A 24,074-nucleotide genomic window follows, 5' to 3' on the forward strand; every position below is an offset into this window, starting at 1 on the left:
GTGCCTCCAACACCCCTATGTCTAAAAAAGATTTAAATAACGAATTGAACACCATCCGTAATATCGCTAAATTTAATGGCCTTAACAACTCTTTCATAAACAGTATCATCAACACATTCAATCACCGTCCTAAAACTACGTTATTAAAAGACAAAACCAAACCCACTGCATTTTCTACTTTCACTTTCACTCAAGATGCTTATAAAATAACTAATGTTCTTAAAAAACACAACATGAACATTTCTTTTAGAACCAATAACAGAAATCTTGATATATTACACAACTCTAAATCACTAAATAAATCTAATGCTTTTTCTAAATCTGGAATATACAGATTCAAATGTAACAACTGCAGCTCCTTGTACATCGGACAAACTGGCCGCATCTTCATCATCAGATACTCGGAACATACCAGCGCCATTAAATACAACAAATTCTCCTCTATAGGACAACACATACAAGACTCCAAGCATAATTTCACTAATATTGAAAAAGATATAAAAATACTTATAATCGTTAACAAAGGCCCCCTCCTAAACACTACTGTTTTATTCACCTTGACCAATACTTCAACCCTAATTTCAATTAAAAAGACATTTCTGAAAAACCCAATATCCTATTTGACTTCCTAATTCTTCTTCTCAAAAATTCTAAATTTCTAAACCCGAATTGAATTTTCCATGCCTTACAAAGTTCCTACCCACATTTTCTACCTCCGATAATCCACCCTCCTAACCCACCATAAACTACCCCTCCTTTATTTCCCTATCTTATCCTTTCCCATCATCTTTCAACTTCAAATCCTTTTAATTGTCTCTTATCTACTAATCTTCTTCCTTTATTAACTTATACTATCTTTTCTTTTCACCTCTCCTCTAAAATAAAAAAATAAAAAACTACTTTCCGAATTGAACTGTATGCTAATATACTATATTTCCACCTGCATTTTGGGTTTTCACATTCAAATTTAAACTCGTGCCTTGCACTGACTTTGACTACTTCAATTACGACCTTTGACATCCTGAATTCTTGTTGTTGTTGTTTGAGTCATCAGTCCATAGACTGGTTTGATGCAGCTCTCCATGCCACCCTATCATGTGCTAACCTTTTCATTTCTACGTAACTATTGCATCCTACTTCTGCTCTAATCTGTTTGTCATATTCATACCTTGGTCTACCCCTACCATTCTTGCCTCCTACACTTCCTTATCTTCAAGAAATAGCTCACTGTGCATATACGTTTTTCATTTGTTTCCAGTATTGCGCTTTTAACCATTTTTCTCTTCACAATTGTTTTTTATGTCAACCTTTCTAAAAAATCTACAAGATCCTAGTTACATATTTCAATTATATTGAATTGTATTATCTATATATATAAAATTGGATGTTGGTATATTCGACGTTAATAGACTCAAAAACTACTGGACCGATTTTGCTGAAATTTTCACAATTTGTTCTTATTACATCTGAAAGGGATTATGAAGTGGTCTGAACAAAATCGGTAAGGTGGTTTTTTTTTTATTATGAGTAATTTTATGTAATTTTATTAAATTGCAAAGCCGCACCAAGATTGGATCGACTTGATAGACAGATTGTCGCTAGGCGACAGCAGCTTACGCTATATCATGATAGTCCACTAAATGAAATGGCGTAATGCTTTTAGTGCCGGGAGTGCCCGAGGACATGTTCGGCTCGCTACGTGCAGGTCTTGTGATTTGACTCCCGTAGGCAACCTGCACGTCGTGATGAGGATAATATTTGCTGTATATAGGAGGATAAAAACACGCCGCATTGACGTACAAAGTACCTTTCTTGATAGGAGGTGCATTCTTATGCCTATTATTTTGAAATAGCAATCCAACATGCCGTGATCGAGATGTACTTTCATTTCATAGTACCAACATTCATAGGTCTGCCCATTTTGAAGAATGTAGCTGTGTATTAGACGTGTAAAATATTTAAGAAACTGTTAAAAGTATAGAATATCAACAATGGAGTGACAAGAGTTATCACCCCATCCTAAACCACTCGAGCGATTTCAACCAAACTTGGTACACTTATGACTTAGTATCAGTATCAGTTTTCGGGGTCGCTGAGATAAATAGTGACACTCCGGATTTTAAAGTCCAATTTCAGCCCCCTTTGGGGCGGGAGCGAGGGGGAGTGGGAAATAATAATAATAATAATAATAATAATAATAATAATAATAATAATAATAATAATAATAATAATAGAATATAGAGCCGAATTCATCATTTTGAGGGTGGCTGAGATGAATAGTGACACTCCAGAATTTGTTGAAGTCCAAGTTCATCACCCTTTGGGATGGTGGGGATGAGGGGGAATGATATATAAAAATAATTGGAAATAGTATCGAATCCATACTTTTGGGGGTCGCTGAGATGACTAGTGACACTCGGGATTTTTTAAAGTCCATATTCAGCACCCTTAGCAGGGTGGGGGGTGGGGGCGAGGGAGAGTGAGATATAAACATATTATTAACAATAGAAAATAGAAGTCGAATCCATAGTTTCGGGGTCGCTGAGATGAATAGTGACACTCCGGAATTTTTGAAAGTCCAAGTTCATCACCCTTTGGGGTTGGGGGGCGAGGGGAATGAGATATAAAAATAATCGGAAATAGTTACGAATCCATAGTTTTCGAAGTCGCTGAGATGAATAGTGACACCCGCGTTTTTTTTTTTTAAGTCCTTTGGGATAGGGGATGAGGGGAGGGTGAGATATAAAAATAATTGGTAATAGTGCCAAATCCACAATTTTCGGGGTCGCTGAAATGTATAGTTATTATCCGAATTTTTTAAAGTCCAAGTTCATCACCCTCTGGGGTGAGGGACGAGGGGAGAGTGAGATATAAAAATAATCGGAAATAGTATCGAATCCATGGTTTTCGGTGTCACTGAGATAAATAGTGACACTACGGATATTTTAATGTCGGGGGCGAGGTGGGAGTGAGATAGAATAATAGAAAATAGAAGTCGAATCCATAGTTTTCGGGGTCGCTGAGATGTATAGTGACACTCCGGATTTTTTTAAGTTCATATTCAGCACCCTTGGGGGGGGGGGGGGGGGGGGCGAGGCGCGAGCGAGATATAATAATTAAGTAATAGAAAATATAAGTTGAATCCATAGTTTTCGGTGTCGCTGAGATGAACAGTGGCACTCTGGAATTTTTTAAATTCAAAGTTCATCACCCTTTGGGGTGGGGGGGAGATACAAAATTAATCGGAAATAGTGACTAATCTATAGTTTTCGGGGTCGCTGAGATGTATAGTGACACTCCGGATTTTTAAAAGTCCATGTTCAGCATTAAGAGATAAGAATTTCGTAGTGCTCCCTATTGAAGTGAGTTCAGCAACCTGGGGGTGGGGGGTGGGGGTGGTAGTGAGACGTAAAATTAATCGAAATAGTGTCGAATCCATACTTTTCGTAAAGTCCATGTTCAGCATTAAGAGATAAGAATTTCGTAGTGGTCCCTGTTGAAGTGAGTTCAGCAACCTAGTGGGGGGGGGAGAGACAAAATTAATCGAAAATAGTGTCGAGTCCATACTTTTCGGGATCGCTGAAATGAATAGTGACACTCCGGATGTCGTTTAAGTCCAAGTTGAGCCCCAGTAAGCAGGGATGTGAGAAGGGGTGAAGAAAAGAAAATGTGCAAATGACCGAGATTTTGGGTGTTTGTATGTATGTTCCAGCATAGGTGTCAACTAAACTTGGTACAAATATTATCTACTATCTGTAAAAAATACTGCAGGGGCAATACACCCCTAGAAGCCCAAGGGAAGGGGGCGAAATATAATTATAACTTAAAATGACCGATATTAGTGTTGAATCCATAGTTTTCTGGACTATGGGAGAGTTTTCAGCCAAACTTGGTACACTTATGACTTACTATCATGAGAAAAACTGCGAGGAGTTATGGTAGACCTAGCACACCTAGGGATGGGGTGGGAAGGGCTGAGATGTAAAAATAACCGAAAATAGTGTGGAATAGTGAGACGAATTTTGATATTCCGGGTGTCGTTGTGTGTATGTTTCTTCCAACATAGCCCTCATACAAAATTGGTACACATATGACTTACTATCTGAAAAAAAAAAATACTATTGGGTAAAACACCAGCAGCACTCCTCGTGCAGGTGGTGAAATGTAAAAATAAACGAAAATAACTGATATTAATGTTTATGAGTTCGCCGAGTTGAACTTTGACACTCTGGATGGATAAGTCATACTTCACCGCAATTGGTATGGAAGTTGAGAAGGGGTGAAAATGAATGTAAAAATAACCGTCATATATGGGTGTATGTGGGTATATTCCAAATTAGCTCTCAACAAAACTTGGTACACATATGACTCATCATCTGGAAAGAAAATACTATGGAGATAAAACACCAATCCTCGCTGGGGTTGGAGTATGGGAGGGCATGACATTTTCCATTATTTAAAAATAATAGAAAATAACCAATATTAATGTCGAATTCATTGTTGTCACTCCCTGAATATCGTTTAAGTCGACGTTCAGCCTCCATTGGGGCGGTACACTGAAAGGGGTTTTGTAGTGAATACTATAAAATGACCGAGATTAGTGTTGAATCCACTGCGTTTGGGGTCTCAAGGCTGATTAGTGAGAGTCTCAATGACAGTTGAAATCGTGTAGATCATATCTATAGTAATTGCCACGTAAGGAAATACCCCAGAAAGTAAATATCGCCGCCCGATGCTCTTCTTTTCTCTTTTTTGTAATGGCTGATCACTGCTGCCAACCTGCCTGGTTACATATTAAAATCATCAGACATAACCATAACAAACTAACCTCAATGTAAACACCGATAATGAATGTTTCCCTACCCTAGTAAATGATAAAAGATGAAATAAATCAAGATAATTATGAATATCTCCTCAATGAGGAATTAAGGAAATAAACACACTTTCTCACTTAAATTATCTGTCTTTATTTTGATATACAGTAGGCGTACTATAACCATATTCTTGAAAAGAGGGGCGTGTTAAACAATGCAATTTATTTAATAAGTCTTTGCAGGGTGATTTTCAAAAGTTCCAGACATCCAATGACTTCCCTTTCTTTTGTGGGAATATTTCCTTCTCTCTTCAATACCGGTAACCAGTAAGGAGAGAGATTATTGGGCATATTTTCAGCCTGCAGGCTGGTTATATCTTCAAGCTTATCAGGAAACATATAGGAATACTAATGTGCCAAGCTCCGTGAACGGAATTTAGGTCAGCTTTCAAGTTCACTGCGGATTTGAAAATAATAATGTTATAAGTTCTACTGCCAAAATTTTGTCCCGCAAGAGTTATTTCATGTACCGGTAGATCTAGACATGAGACTGACGTATTTGAGCACTTTCATCATTTCACACAAACTATGTTATTAAATGCATTATCCGAACATGCCACAATCCTACTTACCTGGTATTAGCCAAATAGATTTACAATCCCACAGAAAAAGAAAATATGCTTTAAATATTCTTGCAAATGTATCACTAGTGACTTTAACGGTGATGCGGTGGCAACACGCACTTCACGCTAGAGCAGTGATTGAACGTTGCCAACGTGCCAGATTAACGGTAAATGTAAGACGTCGTATCGGCAAGTAGGGTCCCTAAACTGTATGGTTACCGACACTGAAAAAGACCCAACAGCAAGAAAAGTAACCATAAATCAATATCTTAATATTACAGGGGAGAAAGGGTAAGGTTGCACCCTTAGGGTACGTCCTTACACGGAGAGGACTATATACCGTGACTGATAAATACATAAAGTTATCACTTATTATCTTTTTGAAAGGATCAAATATTTCCCAATCAGTTCGAGCTTCCACAAGGACAAAATTTTACTCAAAAATGGAATCATTTAAAACTTGAAATCAAACACATTTAAATAACTCTAAAACTATATAATAGATGGTAAAGATCCATATCCCAGAAAGGAATTCTATAAAAATTCACTTTAACATCTTAGAAGTGAAGCTTCCACGGTGTGAAGAATTATTTAATTTAATTTCCGGGTTGAACCGTGATCTTCGGGAGGTGGCAATTTACTTCAGTTGAGCTACTTGTCATCGGCTTCTGCACGATTTTACATCTTCACATTTGTTGGACTGTGTTGTGACTTCGTGCCTGATAGTGTATGCAAGCTGGCTCATTTAACTGTTCTCCGCTTCTCGTAAACGTTATGAGACAATGCCGAACTTTGCATGTGCTATGCTGCTGTTCAGAAGATTGCGCCTTGCTTCTTTTAAGTGACTTACCTTCTACTTCTGAATTTTACAGTGCCTATCCCCGTTGTTTTTATTTTGCTTCTTCAACTGTTTTTGTGGGGACTTTAATTTATTTCTTACCTATGTGTTGTTTTTTGCGTTTTATTCGGCTGATGATGACCCGGATTGGGGTCGAAACCGGTACCACTTCCACTTATAATTAAATAGGAATGTAACACTACATTTCGTATTTATTTGTATTGAATAGGTTGAACTACCTTATTTATTATTTCAATTTCATTATGAAATTTTTATCTTTAATCACCTTCGAATGTCGACGAGAGAGCTCGCTAGTGGACATAGTGAGGAAACGATACCAAAGATGACATAACATAATGGCTGGGTACGTAAATATCAGTAACAGAAAAAATCGTGTACGCTTAATCGCTCATAATAACTGATGCATCAGTGATAGGGTTCTCACTGTAACCGAATGATAATACGCAGTTTAAAATAGGAATTTTGAAGGGACATAAAAAAAGTGACGTTATAACGGGGTTCTCGTTATAGCCATACTCGCTGTAGCAGACTTCTACTGTACTGCTGTCTTCAAATAGGTAGACTCTCTCCTCAATAATACATGTTCTTTTACATCCATTTTTTTCTTAGCCCCCGCCAGAAATATTGTTTCTGTTTCCCAGCTTCATCATGATCTTGTTTAGCATTCAGTTCATCACAAGAAAATATTTTTAACAATATTAATAGGGTAAATAATAATGGCATATTACCTCCGGAGAGGCCTGGTGCAGGTCTTTCGAGTTGACATCCTATAGATGACCAGCACGACTGTGAGAATGGAGCCCTATCTATGATAAATTCTACCTATTAATGTGAGCAAGGAATCAGTGAATAAAAGGGTGTTTTAAAAGAGAGTAGATGAGGATGAGGACGAGCTTTTACATTCAATAATATTTTGTCACACACTGCTTTGTAAATGGGTCACTTTTATAGTAGAAAACAGTGTGAAAATAAAGTTCTCTAATAATTTGAATATTAAACTTAAATTGTGTTCAATTCATATAAGACCAAGCTCGATAGCTGTAGTCGCTTAAGTGCGGCCAGTATCCAGTAATCGGGAGATAGTGGGTTCGAACCCCACTGTCGGCAGCCCTGAAGATGGTTTTCCGTGGTTTCCCATTTTCACACCAGGCAAATGCTGGGGCTGTACCTTAATTAAGGCCATGGCCGCTTCCTTCCCATTCCTAGACCTTTCCAATCCCATCGTCGCCGTAAGACATATCTGTGTCGTTGCAACGTAAAGCAAATAGCAAAAAAATATATATATATCATATAAGATGGCTGGTCTTGCTTATGTTGTAAGATTTTTCAGTTGTATTTTCTTTTTCTTTGTATTTTTATGATTTTTAGTATGTACTCTCTCACTGGTGAAATGTCAGTTCTTTGAGGTGAACTTGAAAGATGTGATGTGGTGGAAATTTTGCATCGTGAACATTCTAACTCCGTCATGCAGCGTCTGTTCCCCATGTTAGGGGTGGTTGCTAATGAAGGGCAATCTTTTGTCCTAGGGTAGGAGACTGTCCTTAAAAGTGGATGACCTTGATATACATCTGGTCTTTGGCATAGGATCAAGCAGGCCAGGGGAAACTATCTGATCATATTTCCTAGAGAGTATTTCATCAATGCACTATCGTACTAATATAGTTTTGCCAGGCGCCGCGGCTAGCAACCAGCGCTGCTTTGATCCCTGGTCAGGCCATGTGAAATGGTTACCGGGCACGTAAGGGTGGAGGAACAGGCCCTACATGGAAAATTGGCGACTGGACGCATAACTAAGCTGCAGCTGAGGAAGATCGTCATTTGTACGTGGAATGTGAGACATCTGTTGCAGACAGGAGAGCTGAATCTCCTAGGGCAATCAAGCAAGTTGGCCATGTGGTTAGGTGCATGCAGCTGTGAGCTTGCATTCAGGAGATAGTGGGTTCGAATCCCACTGTCGGCAGCCCTGGATATGGTTTTCCATTGTTTCCCATTTCACACCAGGCAAATTCTGGGGCTGTACCTTAATTACGGCCATGGCTGCTTCCTTCCAACTCCTAGACCTTTCTTACCCCAAAAATGGCCATAAGACCTATCCGTTAAGAACTATTATTAGGTTTAATGGTCCACCCAATCAATACACTTCACTTTACAAGTAAGAACACATTCAGTGTTAAAATATTTTATTCATTCTTTGGTACATGTTTTGTCTAATTTAAGACTTCTTCAGCCGTAGCATCTTGTATCTAGTTAAAATACATAATTATTACTGTCTAATAATTATAAATGGATGAACCTATGTGCTTTCTGAAATGTTTGAAAATACACTAAAAACAATACACACTGTTTTTCTTTAAAACTCTCCATCACCTTCTTACAAAAATTCTTCAGTTGTTGAAATTTGATTCCAAATAATATTTTTTCTTGTGATTTGACATAGGTAGCTTCAGTGTACTAAGATAGAATTTGAACTTTGGACTCGGAAATGGCAGAATGAGACCTAGCTCTGACCTGCTTCTCGCTATGCTACTGTGCGTGTTATAACTTTGTTTCCTCTCGTCCACCGGAACTTGGCTGGGTGCGATAGGAGGAGGAGCAACAGTGCTATTAGTAGGGGAAGGGGAAACTGCTTCACCTACATGCAGAACGGAAGGGTGGGTTGTTTGTTTTAGCGGAGGTAACTTATACTATTAATTTTGCGCTATGATAAAAGTAATGGTATCTGTTCATATAGCGGATTTTTATTTTCTTGTAAGTCATTCAAATTATTGTTCGTGTTGCAACTCTGGTCCAGACCTATATAAATATTTTCATATAATCTGATCAGGTTCCCTTTGCTCACTTTTGTTAATATGGTCAAGCCTCGATTTACATTGGTGTATTGGTGACCTGCATCTGCCATATGGACACTCGTGGCAGAATACTTCCTGTGTCTATTAGCATTGATGTGTTCCTGATACCTAGTTTGAAAGCTCCTACCAGTTTGTCCGACGTACGTGACAAAGCATTGATCGCACTTAAGTTAGTAAATTCCTGAACCTAAGTAATTTTCTTTACTGTAATTTACACTGTTATGGTTGTAAAATAAATGACCATTATTGTTCTTTGTTGAAAATGAAACTTGATAGTCATGTTTCTGAAATAATTTTGTGATTTGGAAAATCCCTGGGTTTGTAAACATTTAAGTAGCATACTTTCAAGTGAAATGAAGTGCAAGAAGGTTTTGTACTCATCCTATTATAACCTATACTGACTTATGCTTCAGCAGCCTGGACATTAACTAAGCAGACCCAAAGTAAGATACAAGCAGCTGAAATGAGGTTCTTGAGGAGCATGCAGGGAAAGACAAGACAAGATAGAATATGAAATGAGGAAAAAAGGAGAAGCATGGAGTGTGTATACTTCAAGAAGAGATTGATATAGCAAAGCTAAAATGGTTTGGACACATGATGAGAATGCCAGGAGAGAGAATACCAAAGAGAACATTCATGGATACAGAGACTGGAAAGAGACCTAGGGGACGCCCTAGAATGAGATGTAGGAGCTCTGTTGTGGACTGTATTGCAAATAGAGGAGTCGATAGCAATAAAGTACTAGAAGAATGGTGGAAAGATCGAGTAAGGTAGATGGCTTTGGTACACTACCCTTCCCGGAGAGAATCTGGAAAAGGGAATTGATGGTGATGATTATGATTATGATGATGACTTTGAATTCTTGCAATTTTCTGGTGCTAGTCTTATGTTGTTCTTTGTTTTTACTTTACTTATGATTTTATTAATACAGTGAAACTCTGTTAAGAAGTTTTTCAAGGGACTGCAAAAAAAAAAACTTCTGAAGCAGGAAACTTCTTAAAAGGGGTAATGCCCAAAAACTTATTCTGTACCCGAAATACATATGAAACACACAGCCAACAGATTTCCTTGTTTGTGAACAATACCGAAATAGGCCGATATATAAGAGCTGCTTACAGAAAGCCACAATATAAAAATTCGATTATCATGACAATATTTTTAGAGATAAAGTAAAATAATTGAACATCCCATATTATAAATATATTTGATAAGAGAAGGGAACATATTAAGTTATATAAAAACGTTGCAAGGTTTGATTATTTTAGCAGGCAGAACCATGACCTTCCACACTTTCCTTTCCTCCGAACTTACACTCTCTGCTTCGCAACAAATTGTTTTGTAAACGAAAACCAAAAACCCCATGGCACTACAGCCCTTGAAGGGCCTTGGCCTACCAAGCGACCGCTGCTCAGCCCGAAGGCCTGCAGATTACGAGGTGTCGTCTGGTCAGCACGACGAATCCTCTCGGCTGTTATTCTTGGCTTTCTAGACCGGGGCCGCTATCTGACCGTCAGATAGCTTCTCAATTCTAATCACGTAGGCTGAGTGGACCTCGAACCAGGTCCAGGTAAAAATCCCAGACCTGGCCGGGAATCAAACCCGGGGCCTCCGTGTAAGAGGCAGGCACGCTGCCCCTACACCACGGGGCCGGCTTTGTAAACGATGCCGGCTCGATTTTTAAAGCGTTCCAGCCACCCGCTCGACGCGGTAAAAGGTACTCTTAATTTGCATGAGGCTTTCTCCTGCACAATAGTCCCACTGAAAGGTATGTTTAAACTTCGCTGCTGTTTAAACCATATTAGCAGAACTTGTTCTATTTCATCGTACTTTTCATATTTAACTTCCTTACAATTTGCTGAAGTACTCCCTGCAGAAGCAGAGATCTCTTCTTTCTTCGCTATAATACCGTTCAAAGTAGACAGCGGCATCCCCAGCTCCTTTGCCAAGGCAACACGAGAAAGTGTAGATGATGCCACTTTCCTTATAATCTCCACTTTGTCTTTTATTGTTAGTGCTATTCGCTTGATTTTTTTCCTCTGAGTTGCGCTCATTTTCACTTAAAAGAAGCTTGTACATTGATATTACAAGTACAACTAACTTCACCGACTCCTATTCACACTAATTACGACGCTACACTATGCTTGGCAATCCGTAGCTTAGGCTTACAAGAAGCAAAGACAAGACGTGTACTACAGTTTGTTAGCATGTGCTTTCTATCTTCCTCACACCCCTGACACCTGCTTCAAGGATAAAGGCAGCAAATGGGAAATCTAGCAACTTACTCTTAGAGATTCTTAGAACCTAGGCCTAAATCGCCCCTGCATTCCTACTAGTTGTCACGGCAACGGGCGTAGTTTCTGGCTGTTTCACAACTACCGCATGGCCAAGCCAGTATTGAGTTTATTTTCCCGCTTCAATCCTCTTCATGCTATAGGTAATGAAGAAAAGAAACACAGCTTCGAAGTTGCAGAAATTAGTGCATGGAAATGTATCTGGGGTATTACGTGGGAGAGATAAAGGCGCAGTAGCAACGCTAGCACATCTAAACGTAAACAGTTTCTTTCCCCGTGAGAATTTTATTTCATGTCTCCTCATCCTTGTGCTACGTTCTAATAATGCGATGTAATAATTACGAGTGACACGATGATACAATGTTTAGCTCGTATAAAGGTAAAATTAAAAATAACTTTCAATTTTATGCCAACACGTGGTATTGCAATGCCTATGTGTGCCTCCCTCAACACCCAGTTGGCAATCAACATTCGTTCAACTTCGTAAACGATCGGGATCTTTCGGCCGGCTGTTTGGCGGCATGTGTATCAGCTGGCTGCTGGCAAATCGGCTGTTTCCTGCATAGAGTCGCGAAGTTGTTTTTATTCACCTCACTAATAATAGACACGGAAAATCTTATCAGTTTAGTTCAAAAACGTAATTTCCTCTACGGCAAGGCCCATAAGTATTATTGCAACAACGTAAGACTGAATGGCTGGAAGGAAATAAGCAAGGGAATGAAAAATCAGACAGGTTAGAATATTCAGTTTTGTGGTAGGTTAACAGTAATGTTGTGGACAAATGTACTTTACGGTTTTTAATTAATGTTTAGGCCACCTCGATTAATGACTTCACCCTGTCGCGGCCCGCAAATTACTGCATTAAAGTTTTATCAAATCATGCATTGCGTACTTTATGTTTCTTACGTAGAATCCTGTTCGATTTTATTCCGCTAGATGGAACGCTGGAGTGGAAATTTTGACTGATGGGTTCGATTCGATTCCACAAGTTGAGAGTGAGCATCTGCATCTGCGTGATGTCATATGGCTGTGGCAGGCCCGCACATGTTCCGTGACACCAGACACACACCGCGAGCGCGAACGGTCTAACACAGGGTGCAACTTGCGTGGAGACTGGAGGGTTCTAACCACGGGCTGCTTTGGGCGGACGTTTTCTATCTCAAGGGGCTCTAAAATCTGAACTGTTTAAGCGGGAAATATATTTACAACAGAACACTTTAAACGGGAAAAATATACATATATCTTAATGCAGCTGATCAAGGGACCAAGAATATCACACTTCTTAGGCGGGAAAACTTCTTATGCGGGAACTTCTTAACCGAGTTTCACTGTAGTATTAACACTGAACCCATTCATATTCACTATCTTCTGTATAAAACGTAATTCTCTATATCTTTCTGTACGAGATAAAGGCAAATTGAAGGCTCGACAAACCATACTAAAATAAGCAGCCCTCTTATGACTCCCAGGATGTAAAGAATCATTTTTAATGGTCACCGGAGTAAACATATCCTTTCTATATACTTTATCAGAGAACTTACTGGGTTCCCTCTTCACGGTCAGAAAGGACATGAGTTGATCCATTTTTAAATTATTAGACAGTAATAATTATATATTTTAATTAGATACAAGTTGCTATCACTGAAGATGTCTTATATTAGACGAAACATGTACCAAAGAATGTATAACATATTTTAACATTGAATGTGTTCTTACTTGTAATGTTAAGTGTATTGTTTGGGTGGACCATCAAACCTAAAACTAGTTCTTAATTAAGCTGTATCAATACGGACCTATATGATAAAGTTTGTCGATTGCAACAAGACCTATCCATGTCGGTGCAACATAAAGCCAGTTGTAAAAATAAATTCAAAAAATAATAAAAATTGTCTCGTAGATTAAGAGCAATCGGAGAATAATGCAAGAACAAGTGGAGAATGCCTCATCCATTTTGCAATTGAGAATGATCTAGACATAATGATTACCATCTTCTAACACCATCAACGGAGACTGTCAATCTGGATCAGAACCAGTAAGCAATATCGGAATCATATTGACTGTATGCTGATCAGGAAGAGATGGAGGACTTCCATGAAGAATGTTACGGCTAGGCCTGCTGTAGACTGTGACTCTGACCAGAAACTGCCATTAGGAACATTCTCTCTGAAACTACAGTTCCTGAAGAAGAGGAATAGGCAGGAAATACCTGAAGTCCAGAACATAGCTTTTCACCAAAACATTGAGGGTAAGGCTAACTTGGGAAGTAGAGATTGTGATGTCAACGACTATTGGCAGAATATCAAGGACTGGATTGGAGAGGTGGTTATGGCGAGTAGTTAATAGTTAATAGTAGTTACACTGGATGATGGATGTCACTATACAACTAGTAGAAGAAAGACGTCTCATTAAAAGCAATCTGACTGATATGGACTATGAGGATCGACTGCTTCTGATCAACCAGAAGATAAAATGAGCTTGCTATCAAGACTCTTTCATGAGCATACTTGCTCTGGGCTTGAGCGCCATGCCATATGAAAGATAACCCACCTCTTCAGAACTGTCAAGCATTTGACCAGGTAATTGTGGACGAGTGTGGTGTGAAGATCACAGACCCAGAGCGAATCGCAGAAGTATGGTGAGAGTACTGCATGAATTTGTTCAAGAATAATCAGAATGGCTTTAGAAAAGGAAGGTCAACTACTGGTGATATTCACAGTGAGGCAACTACAAGAATGGCACTATGAGTGTGGGAAAGATTTGGTGATGACCTTCATGGACATAGAGAAGGCATATGACAGTGTCTGTAGAAACAAGATCTGGGAAGCTATGAGAGTAAAAGCAGTAAATGGGCAGACAGTGACAAGGGTGAAAAATATGTATGATGGAAGTGAAAGCTGTTTACGTCGGAACCGAAAGAACTGGATGGTTTAAGTTAACAAATGGTATAAAGCAAGGAAGTGCCCTCTCACCTCTACTATTTATAGTGATAATGGATTATATAATACAGAAGTTATCACAGACCATTGGGGAGAGAAGAATGAAAGCAGTATTGTTTGCAGATGATCTACTAATATGGGGAAACCGTGAGAGTGAAGTGCAGGAACACCTAAATATATGAGAGGAAGTTGTGTCATCTTATGGAATGAAGTAGTCAGCACAAAAATGTGAAGTGCTGGTAACGACACGAAACAAGACTCTAGCATATAATGGGACGGCATTAGGAGGGGGGCAGTTCAAAAAAGTAGAAAGCTTTAAATACCTGGGAAGTGTAATTGAAGAAAATGAAGTAAACAGGATGGAAATCAATGAAAGAGGAAGATGTGCAGATGGATTCTTTAAGAGTGTGGAACAGGATGTACCACAGAGATGTGAAGGAATTATCTACAAGACTTACTTTGTGCCAATTTTGACATATGGATCAGAAATGTGGGTGATGAAGGAGAGGTATAAAAGTAGAATATAAGGAGTGGAAATGAAGCTTGATAGGTGTCAAGTAGGTTTAACAAGAATGGACAGGGTAAGAAATGAGAGAGTTCGCAAAATGGCAAATGCGTTACCCCTACAGGAAAAGATACAAAAATCAAGGCTGCAGTGGCATAGACATGTTAAGAGAATGGGAGAAGAGAGGATACCAAGAAAGATGTTAGCAATGGAGTTGAAGGGAAGGAGATCTAGAGGAAGACTGAGGGACAAATGGCTGAAAGATGTAAAGAACAGCATAGAGGCAAGAGGAGGGAACTGGACGACAGTGGGAGAAGAGAAGTGGTGGATAGACAGAAAACGATGTAGAGGCTTATGTTCTAAGCAGACCCAGCCTGTGGTTGGAAACTGCCCCAGATAATGATAATAATCAAGGCCATGCCGTCCCCTTGGATGGACCTTATGAACTGGAATCCACTGTCTTACAGTTCAAGATTGAAAAGGCTGTCAGTCAGCTGAGAACCAGGTTGTCACCAGGATGGATGGCATAACTGCTGAGGTACTGAAAGTCATGAGTAAAATTGGATCAGACAAACTCCTAGAGTTATGCAATACCATCTGGACGATTGGGTCACTCAGTCTTTATTCCCATTTACAAGAAAGGTTCACCAAATGAATGTTCCAGCTACAGCTCTGATCCCTCATGCGAGCAAGATTCTTTTCCATGTCCTTAACAATAGGCTGAAAAACTTCCTACTTCCTAAAATAATAGCTGAAGAGCAATTGGGCATTATCAAAGGAAAGGCACCCAGGAAAAAATTCTGAATGTCCGGGAGATTGTGGAAAAGGCCATAGAGTTCAGTGTTACAAACTTTCTGTGCTTCATTGTTCGGTTTAACCAAACATTGTCCAGAAACTTCAAAGCAGAAGACAGTACAAGACAGGGCCGAATTCTCTCACCCATCCTATTCAATGTCTACACTGAGCTCATCCTTAGAAGAGAGCATGAGGAGTGGGAAGGAGGTGTTTCTTTTGGTGGTAGGAAGATTGGCAACCTTAGGTACGCTGATGACACGCTGATTCTGGCAGCTAGAGTGCAGGAACTACAGGTCCTCACAGAAAAGCTGATGTCGATTAGTAGCCAACATGGCCTTGAAATTAATAGACGCAAGACAAAGGTAATGATTGTCGACAGACAGAAAGCCAACTAATCAAATGGGAGGTCCTCATGGACAAGCTGATGTTGATTAGTAGGTAACATGACCTGGAAATTAATAGACGAAAGACAAAGGTAATGATTCTTGACAGACAGAAAGTCAACCAACCAAATATGAAGGAGATGGCTGGTTTAGAGTTCATCCAAAAATTTGTCTACTTGTGCTCCATGATTTCCAGTAGAATAGTGTTCCAATGAAATCAAGTGAAGAACAGTCCATCCATCCACCCACTACACAAACCAACATATTAGCATACCCAGAAATTTGCCGTAGGGTCGGTCAAAACCAACAATTTACTAGTCGGGAACTAGATCCGAGCCTCGCTTAAAATAAAGTATGATTAAGAAAGGCAAAACACAAGACAAAAACACATTAGTGTAAAGAGGAGTTTATTAAAATTATCTTTGGGTTAATGCAAAACAAAAAAATATAAAGAGAACACATAAATTACAGGACGCAACAAATGCATGAAATACAACTTATGTGAGTCAGCATGAATATTTTAAAGGATTTCTGGTTTTTATGGACATCTCTTTCATTATTCATTTGAATCCACCTTTTGTAATGTTGCAGACATTGTCATAAGACTGTAGTACATGGGCAGGAGAATTGTTATCAACTTATTGCATACAGAAACTAGAATATGTTTTCTTTATTATTTCTCCTTCAAACAGCCCTCAGAACAATTAACCACACTTTTATATGAGGAAGGTGGAAAAGGTTACATATCAGTCTTGAATCGTAAAGACATTACTCTCTTGATAATCACCAAGGAAGAATAATTTTTGTTTATTTATTTGAGAGACTGCATGAATATGAGTATTGATTACTTCAAATATGGCACTATATTCCAACCCATTGTCTTTAGTCATCATCATCATCATCATCATCATCATCATCATCATCTCCCTTTATCCAGCTGTAGCCGGGTAGGGGCAAATATGGTTCCTCTCCACTTTCTTCGGTCTTTCCACCACTCCTCCTCCAACACTGTGTCCCAGTCCAGGTTTCTTTCTATAATGCTGCGTTGGATAGTATCCTTCCATCTCAATCGTGGTCGTCCACTGCCTCTCCTTCCTTGGATTTGCATTTCCATCACCTTTTTTTGGCATTCTTTCGTCGCTCATTCGCTTTATGTGTCCAAACCATCTTAGTCGGCTCTTCTCTATTCTATCATTCATTTTTTCCACTCCAATTTCTTCCCGGATTTTCTCATTCCTTATTTTGTCTCTTCTACTCTTCTGTATCATACTCCTGTATTCGACTCTCATCCTTCTTTGTCATTGTCCAAGTTTCTGCCCTGTAAGTTGTTATGGGTACGTAATACATCTTGTACATAGTATCCTTTGCTTCCGTTGGCACATCTTTGTCCCATAACATGTTTCTTACACTATGATAGAAACAACTTCCAGCTTGAATACTTGTACTAATCTCAGCATCCAGTCGAGCATTCTCCATTAATTCACTCCCCAGGTATTTAAACGTTTCTACTACTTCCAGGGGCTTGTCTGTAAGTCTAATCTGACCTTTCCCTTCTTTCTCCCCTCTAGTCATAACAAGAGTTTTACTCTTTTCTACACTTATTTTCAATCCACATTCTTCGATCTTCCCATTCACCACATTCAACTGTTCTTGAACCTTCCTGTCGTCTTCTCCCCAAATCACAATATCATCTGCAAATAACTTCATGTTCATTTCTCTTCCTACATATGCTGCTTTTGCTGTTTTATGATGTCATCCATTACTATTGTAAACAGGATTGGTGATAGAACACTTCCCTGTCTCAGCCCACTAGTTATTTTGAACCAACTTGTCCTGCCAACTTGTGTTTGCATGCAACTACAACATTCCTTATACAATGCCATGATCATTTTTATTAATCCCTGTCCAATTCCTTTTTGCACCAGACTGCCCCAAAATTTCGTCCTGGGGATACTGTCATATGCCTTTTCAATGTCAATGAATGTCATCACCATATCATTCCCATACTCCCAATGCTTTTCCATTAGTTGTCTCATAATGAAAATGGGCTCTATTGTTGACCTTCCACTTCTGAAACCTTATCAATTCCAGCTGCTTTTCTAGTTTTGAACTTTTGTATCTTACTGTAAATGTTGTTGTTGTTGTTGTTGGCATAGGTAACTTTTAATACTTCTTTAGTATTAGTTACCTCCTCTATCTGGACATTATCGTTGTAACCAACAATCTTTACATACTGCTGACTGAATACTTCTGCCTTTTGAAGATCTTCACATACACACTCCCCTTGTTCATTAATGATTCCTTGTTCCTACTGTTTCTTCCCATCAACATACACACTGCAACAAAAGTGCACATTTGATTCACTGTTACATCACTCCACTTTCTATACCTGGAATGTGGTGAAGGCTTGTTGTTTTCCACCAGTTGTTTGTGATACCAATTTGTTTCATCAAGAACTAGCTGCACCGACTTCACTGGCATGAAGGTTTTTAAAAGATCAATGATTTTGGGGTTGTCATCAAACACTAGTTGGTTCCCGGAGTCTTTTACAGTCACTTGAAAGTCAGGTGGAGAAAAGTCATCTGCCCGCCATAAAATAGTGATGAAATTCCGTTTGAAATCACCATGTTTTTTGTTCTTTCATTTAGAAGGGGAGTCTGTTTCTTCCTCACTTACTAGGCGAGTTGGCCATGCATTTAGGGCTGCGCCGCTGTGAGCTTGCATCAGGATATAGTGGGTTCGAACCCCACTATTGGCAGCCCTGAAAATGGTTTTCCGTGGTTTCACATTTTCACACCAAGCAAATGCCTTAAGGCCATGGCTGCTTCCTTCCCACTCCTAGGCCTTTCGTATCCCATCATCGCCATAAGACATATCTGTGTCAGTGCGACATAAAGCAAATTGTAAAAAAAAAAAAGAAATCCCACTTTCAGTATTTCCAACACACTCTGTACCACTTTGAAAATAGCTTAATGATGCATTAAAATTGTCGTCTTCATCATTGTTTTCCGGTGTGGATAATAAGTGAAGGATTCTTTGATCTGAAACAACATTGCAGCGAAAGCAACTAGCTTGTTGTTCTGCCATGCTCGTTTACATCACATATGAACTCCAGCTGTAGAGGACAGACATCTACAAAAAGCTCTGCTAAGTACTTCACAAAGCTGTAAACCATGATGAATTAGTTCTACATAATACCTAACAGATGCCAGAACATGCCGGATATCGAATCGGCTCTTGAGAGTGAGCCGATAAACTGAAGAAATAAAAGTTCTCGTGCACCGTCTATAGATGGGCGTAGCACTCATCGGGTTAAAGAACAAGACTTGGTATTCGAACCTTTAAGCATTGACCCACTACGCCCTTGCTGTGGCAGCTACTGTGAGGTTTGACATGCAGCATGCAGTTCCCAGCCTGTACAATAACTGCTCGTTGTCTGTGTGTGCACCTCCTGTTGTAAAGTGTGTTCTTCATATCTATGCTTATTTTACGGGTTTATTGAGGTACCCATAATGAATTAATAGTGACACTCATAACCACACATCTCGTTATATTACCCTGGTTTAGGGCGAGGGGTTGATTTATTTCAGAAGTGTAGTAAAAGCAGCAGGATGCATAAAACTAGATTGCAAGGGGCTGGTGTACCACACGGTATATGAGAAGACATAAAGTTCTTTCAGAACCCCACTTAGTGACTACATGATCAGATAAAGCTTAAGTTTATCTAATTCCCTGAATTCTATTTTCAAGAAAATAAATTTTGTCAACCCATTCACTAACTATTTTGTCGTTGTAGAATCCAGGAAGAAATCATGGCAGGGAGAGGTTGGAAGGAATATTTTGAAAAATTATCTTAACATAAGAATAAATCTTTTTGTTGAATTCGTGAACAGTGGATATCATGTAGGGGAGAACAGTGATGGCAGTGAAATTATGCTTGAGGAGATGGAAAGGTAAATAAACTACATTGTCATAATGCAGCAGGAATAGATGAAATATTGTATATTGATCAGTATATCAGAAAAGGTGTTGACAAATGTTTTGGGAAGGAGGGTGCAATTGATAGTGGAGAGAAAGTTGGATGAAAACCATTGTGGTTTCAGACCACGGGCTCTCAGGACTAGAAAAATGTTGCGAGAGAAATAGAGTTATGCTTAGGTTTCATAGATCTAGAGAAGCCATATAACAAAGTGTTAGGGAAAAAATTGTTAAGCTGTACTGATGGACCACAAGATTAGGGATGAGTTATCACAGGCAATCAATGGTATTTTTGTTGAGAATCAGGCTGCAGTGAGAACTGCTGGTAGAATGATGTCTTCGTTCAAAGTAATTAAAGGGGTTTTTTGTTCATTAGTGCACATGGATCGTGTACTGAAAGGCATAAGATGGGAGGGAGGAATCTTGGTTTTAATGGTAGAATGTGCCGAATGTGTGCAATCTTAATATCATGAACATAGTAAAGAAGTGCAGTTATTGTGATATGAATATTAGCATTTCCAGGACCAAAGTGGTTGCAGAAGGAAATGAACCTAAGAGAACTGAATGACAGGTCAGAAATACAGAATTGGAACAGGCTGAACATTTCAAGTACGGTGTTTAAGATGTATGTTCTACCAGGAAGGTAGGATCTAAGTGGAATTGAATCAAGGTGCAGCAGAGTTAATTCAGTGAGCTCGCAGTTGCGATAAGCAGTATTCTGTAAGAAAGAGGTGAATTCTCGGTTGAATTACATTGGTTTGTTTTCAGACCGACTTTGCTGTACCGGAATGGATGATTGGTGAACTCAGGTTATCTTACTTAGGAGAATAATGGACTCAGCCATGGAGTGTAAGAGAAACAATAGGATGATGGTGGTTAGACTTTGATTTTAATTATAAGGGGTTTGGCTCTTTTTTTTTCTCTCTTTAATTCACAGAGTTTGCAAGACGAACACTGAAAGCCATAACAGTCAGTCTGCTAGGACTTGGGAACAGCTTTGATCAGCTGCTGCGTTACTTAATTTGTGTTCAAATGAGGGTGAATTCTAGCATTTTTCCGCGAGGCAAGTGTAAAAGACATACTGCTTATTATCCCTCTTCGTGCCATGCTCATTTATATTTGATATTCTAAGAATGCCTCTCAGTTTGCAGCCAAGTTTGCAAGGCTGAAGATGATGAACCATCTTTCCTCCGGTTTTAAAGTCGGCTATTTGTGCATTAAACCAAATTGTTCATTAAGGTTAGCTATACAGTATTGATATTGATAACAATTAATAGTGTCAACTAAAATTCTGTTTGAGAAAGAAAACGTACTTTCCAGAATATTAATTTGAACTGGATTATAATTTTTGAGATTTGGGCCTGTGAAAGTTACCTAATATATTTAAGCACTCACCCAAAGAATGGTGTGGTAGGATGCCTTATGATGTGTACTTGTAGTCATATATAAGAAAAGAAACAGAGATTTTCCACCTGGTATTTATTGGAGAAATTTTTTGTTTCACTATCTAAAAAGGGAAGTAGTACATTTTTACATAAACAGTACTATTACTTAATAATATTGGAGCCCTAAACATAATGAATGAAGCCCTTTTTTGCACTTTGTACACTGTAAATAAGATTTCTTTACTGGTCCAGCATCTTTAATGCTACATGCAGCATATTGTTTTAGTTTATGTCCTCAATCTTTTCTGTATTACACCTGAAGGATTTGGATCTATTGGATGTTGTGCTGGAGGTGGAAGCTTCTTTTCTGACATCCTCTCATCTTTGAGAGCTTTGATTTGAGGGTATAAATTTCAGTTTTGTCATTTATATATATTGCTGTCAGAATTTTCTTGTATGCATCATCATCAGAATCACACCATGTTGCCATTTCACAAGCAATCCAGAGACACTTCTTAAGGTATAAACCAAATTCAAGCATTGATAACTCCAGAACAACAGTGCATAGGGACAGTCTATTGGCAATAATGGAAATCACATGGCTTTCTCATCCTACGAGAGCCAGCTTTGACTCCCATCAATGAAGCGGTACTTGGTAGTTAGTCTTTAATTTGGCATCTGCAATAAAAGCACTATGGCCCTCCCGGCAATTGTAGTGATTATGGAGAGGAGTACAATCATCATTCTTGGCACAGTGGTTTAAATATTGCAGAGCTGCCTATTGCTAATAATTGTACTTTGTTTCAGCTTGTTGGCCTCTCCTCTAAAGGTCACTATTTCCTGTCTGTTCGAGCTGCCACACAAGCAGGTCATGGTCCCCCATCAGCTATACTAATGGTCACCATACCTTTCTCTCATGGCGAACAACTGAACGAAGTAAATTCATCTGGCTCTCCATCTGATCAGCACTTGGGTGAGCATAATTGTAACTCTTCACTAGAATTAAGACAAGATGCCTTAAAGGCTTAAAATATGTTTAAGGAGTGCAAAAAGACATTTAAATCACAATGTTGCAAGAAACATTCATAAAATGTCAGGCAGATATTGGTCTAATATTGAATAAGAAGAAAAGTACAGCTTTAGAAACTGTTTATTGTACTAATTTTAGCTACCCATAGCTGTAATTACATATGTTGAAGGTATTACAATCAGGCTTAAGACCAGCTAAACCTATGTTAGGAACCTTTTAAACATTTCATTTGAGCCAAGTGGTACAATTAGTGCCCTTGTGCAACAGAATTTTATCTGATTTCCAAATGTGTGTGTGTGTTCAAAATCTGACAAATTGGACAAAAATGTTCAACGATAGTGGAATAATTGTCTCTCTCCCCCAATGCTGAAGTGAAATATTGTCTTTTTCTTCATTCTTTTTTTTGTCCATCAATAAAATCTGTTTGCATTTGTAGTTAAATACATAGATATAACGTCCACTTCACACAATACTCGCTCAACCTTCTGATGTACACCTATTTCATCAGTAGAAAAATTTGCCAAATTCTGATAAGAGCTAATTTTACTCGATTGATATCAATCTCTAAAGCTGTTAAGCCATCGTCAACTTTCATGTGTTTATCCATAATTGCTCCAGTATTATTATAACGTCATTAAGTACATATGGAAGAAAGCTGCATTTTCAATGGAACAGTTGATTGTGACATCTTTTGATGCTCCTGACAGTGTTACCTCTGCATTCCCAACTGCACAAAGAATTTCTTTATCAAGTCTCATAAACATGTATAATTACTGCTGTGGGCTGCTAAGTTAATGTAGTGTACATTGTTTACAGTTGAACTTCCAATCATCATCTCTTCCCTCTTCCAGGTTCCCTCTGGTTAGGGTAGTGTACTAATGCTCTCCACTTCACTCTGTCCTTTTACCATTCCTTTACAGACACAATGTTTATCCTTTTAGCTTATTCTTAACCTAGTAATGATCTTAGTTTGTAGTTTAATACAAGCTCTTATTATTGGCTTTTCAGGTATTCTGGTTGGGGTGGTGATTGGTATAATTTGCATCATTATTTGCTCGGTTACGATCGTATGGCGTCGAAGGTATCTTCAGGGTAATCCAGCGCATGCCAGCAGTAATGTACAGCATGCTAACGGCAATGGCTACTACAGAGAATGGGACCATTCACCAATCAATCCGCAAGAGTCAGAATTACAAGAGTTGGAGTACTGTGTAAATGTTGCTGCAACAAATATTCCTCCACCGAACCACAGCCTCCTGGATACAAAGGTATTATTAGAACCTGAGAATATAAACTATTTTCTTTCAAGAACTATTTAATATTTAGAACATCAAGCACAAGCACTAATGCTACAAATTTCATAATTACCAGTATATACATTTTATGATCCATGTACAGTAGAGTATGTAAATGAAAGTACTTGTACATACAGTATATATACTTTTAAGTTAGTTTATTACAGAAATTAAGATGAAGCAGCTAATCCTGCTTATTTTTTTTAGCTTGTACTTATCTAATAATGATCCTATCAGCTTGCCTGGTGGCCATGATCGTTAAGGCATCAAGTCCAAATGGTTTGACTCCATAGTTAGCCGGTTTGAGACCCATTGGTGAAAACAAATTCACT

The 24,074-nt window shown here is 38.7% G+C and overlaps 1 protein-coding gene across 1 annotated transcript in view; it reads left to right on the top strand.

Moving 5' to 3' along the window:
- LOC136860514 (protogenin) overlaps positions 1 to 24,074 on the top strand; it is a 606,373-nt gene that overhangs the window by 536,594 nt on the left and 45,705 nt on the right. Inside the window, exons 16-17 of the mRNA XM_067138762.2 lie at positions 22,225 to 22,390; positions 23,456 to 23,715. Of these exons, the coding sequence (XP_066994863.2) occupies positions 22,225 to 22,390; positions 23,456 to 23,715 (426 nt within the window). The remainder of the gene's footprint in view (positions 1 to 22,224; positions 22,391 to 23,455; positions 23,716 to 24,074) is intronic.

This window comes from Anabrus simplex, chromosome 1 (genome assembly GCF_040414725.1).
Source record: "Anabrus simplex isolate iqAnaSimp1 chromosome 1, ASM4041472v1, whole genome shotgun sequence".
Taxonomy (NCBI): Eukaryota; Metazoa; Arthropoda; class Insecta; order Orthoptera; family Tettigoniidae; genus Anabrus; species Anabrus simplex.